The 2,814-nt window shown below is 40.9% G+C and overlaps 1 protein-coding gene across 1 annotated transcript; it reads right to left on the bottom strand.

Annotated features, from left to right (window-relative positions):
• Positions 1-990: 990 nt before the first annotated feature.
• On the bottom strand, positions 991-2,446 carry LOC118323926 (probable N-acetyltransferase CML5). The gene is made up of 2 exons (XM_035655999.1): positions 2,428-2,446; positions 991-1,967 (listed from the first exon to the last, which is right to left on the bottom strand). The coding sequence occupies exons 1-2, from the start codon at positions 2,444-2,446 to the stop codon at positions 1,117-1,119; spliced, it is 870 nt and encodes a 289-aa protein (XP_035511892.1). The 3' UTR covers positions 991-1,116.
• Between the last annotated feature and the right edge of the window lie 368 nt (positions 2,447-2,814).

Consider the following 2,814-nt stretch of genomic DNA (forward strand, 5'->3'; position numbering starts at 1 on the left):
AATATTTTGGAAATTGTAATCACCTTCTGGGGATTTTAGGGGCATTGTAGGTTAAAGAAATGTGTAAACCTACATTGTTTAGGTGATGCTGCACAATGCTTGTGGCTGATAACAGGTTTATTAAGAAAATATCCTGCTGGCATCATCATCGGGGAGTGTTATTGACAGGAAGTTCCTTGTTTACACTGTTTCAGAAATAGTGGCCGACTATCTTTTACTTTCAGACTAGTTCTCGTGGCTCTTTCACCTCTACTGTGTCCAGTTCCTCATGTCATAAGACCACCGATAAGGAAACACTTAAGCTTTTCCTCTATTGTTTGGTGTCGATAATCTGAGTATTTGCCTTGTGTATGATGACCTGAATGCATTGCAGTATACTGAACTCTTTATCCTCTTTTTATGCCACACACATACACACACACACACGGCTCCTTTAGCTCCAAAGAATTTTAAACCTCCCAATGTCCTGATACTATTGCATTTTTCATTGGTATTTTAAGCAAAGAGTTGTGAGGTCTTAGAAGTCAGCTGGCATTAATTCCTCTGAGGCAGAGGGATTCAACTTCTCCCTGGAAAGAGGCTTAAAAGAAAGTTCTCCTGCTTCCAAATGACTAAATTTCTCCTTTCTCACATATATTTTCATATTCCTTAGTGGACAGGAGAACAATAGATAATTGAATGTAAGTATATTTTGTTCTGTTTAACATCCAATAATTCATTTAGCAAAATTGTCTTATTGAGATTTATTGTTCTTCCAATATGCAAATGATAAATTAATTTGATTAACCAGAGAGGCTGACCAGTTGTCTCATTGTTTTTCATGGTTGTGGGCAAGAGACTGTCAGGGGTGCAGGTGTATACATAATACATCAAGGCAAGAAGAAATACAAGGAAACCGAGATCATTAATGCTGCTTTGTGGAAAAAACATGAAATTTAATGCTTTTTTTTTTCAGACTACCATGATTGCGCACTGGAGACATGAGTGACTAAATATCACACAACCAGAAAGATTTCTGCATTAAATGTAACAGGAAGCATAAATTAACTGAAATACTCTTAATGTGCTGTACAGTTGAGGTTGTATCAGGTGATGAGGTCTAAAGTCCATTTTGCATTAAATGAACTTCTCCATTCGCAACACATTTATTCTGGCCAGTCTGGAGAACCAGCGATTAGTGTGCGTGTTACTGTTGGACCCAGTTTGGACAAAACCAAATTTTTCATACAGGGAGATGGCTGCTGCCTGCGGCGAGCTGACGTCCACGACGAGGTGGGCGTGTCCTCGCTCTTTGCAGAAATCAAGGGCCTTCCTCATCAGCTGTGAACCCAGGTTTTTGCGGCGAAATGGAAACGCCACAACCATGTGGGACATCTCGCCATAACACCCATCTCCGGCATCTTGGGAAAACTCTGAGGCCCCTCCCATCACACCTCCGTTGCAGTCATCAAACCTCTCGCCTTCCTCCCCTCCACTTTTCCCCATCACTGCCACCATCCCCACCACCTTGGAGTGGCCGTTGACATCTGCCTCTGCCACCCAGAAACCGTTATCTGGGTTTTCCAGGTAGTTGGCTTGAATGTCAGCCATGTCTGCACTCAGCCTCCTCGTCATGTAGCCTTCGTAGATCTCGTGGCAGCAGTAATAAATGAGGCCAGCCCATGCGCTGCCAAAGAGTAAAGCTTGGAAGTAGGAGCTGCCTCCCAGCACATAACCAGCCATTGAAATGCTCAGAGCAACGCCAACATGGTCTGGATGGCTCATCGCTTTGAAGAAAGCCGGGTATACATGTTCAAATATCCCATCTTGAAGGAGAGACATGACCACATGTTCATCAGAGGGTCTATATTCTCTGATGGAGAACTGAACTGTATGTTGGAGAGGGAGAGAAAGAACGAGAGGCAGGGAGGGAGAGAATGAGAGCTCAGTGAGACTAATCTGCCTGTTGTTGCAATATGAAATTCCTGCTGGATTTCACAATAGGCTCAATACGCTCACGTAACTTGTGGAAAAAAATCAAATAAAAGAATGAATACACCTCTTACAGAATCTTACCCTTTTCATTTGTAATTTAACTGTATTGCACTCATAAAATCTGCCATTTGTGTATGACAACCTGGGGTGAAAATCACACATAAAATGATTATAGCATTGTTTCGCTTTAAGACATCAAGAGTGAGAGTCATTCTGAGATGCAATACAATTCGGTCTTAAAAGTGCCAATGATATATATCAAAGCACAGTGAGATTCCTGAGGCAACAATCAAAAGGTCTTTAGTTTCATTGAAATGTGTTATGTGTCATCTAAGCATGTTAGTAGTGCCATTCATTTACACCCTTAGCTGTCTTATTAGTGCTGTTGTTCGCAATCACCTTGACTACTTGAAAAAGGTATAATAGATTAACATAATCAGAACATCAACTTACAGTTCGTTTTCTGGGCCATGCCGACTCTTTCCCCTCGTCTATCGCACACTCTGAAGGACTTAGCGCTGCTGCGTTCCCTGAACTTAAGCAACAGATTGTGATAATCAGCCATTCACAAAAGGGATTGAAATTAGTCTGAGCATGCTCACCTATGCAAAGTCCACACACACACACACACACACTGAAAACAAGTTGTAGACCTTAAATGACTTTGAAGCAAAACTGCTGCTGATTGTATTGATTATATGAGATATTTTGCAGTTAGATTGAGATGACGGTAATTTGAGGAAGCATGCTTTAAGTTTAATTGAAATTAATCACAGTGTTGCTTTGATTATGAAACGTAGAGTATTTAAAAAAAAAAACTTAATTAGCTTAGTCAACAGA

The sequence above is a fragment of the Morone saxatilis genome, unplaced genomic scaffold (assembly GCF_004916995.1).
Source record: "Morone saxatilis isolate NCDOM2014 unplaced genomic scaffold, NCSU_SB_2.0 Contig15, whole genome shotgun sequence".
NCBI lineage: Eukaryota > Metazoa > Chordata > Actinopteri > Moronidae > Morone > Morone saxatilis.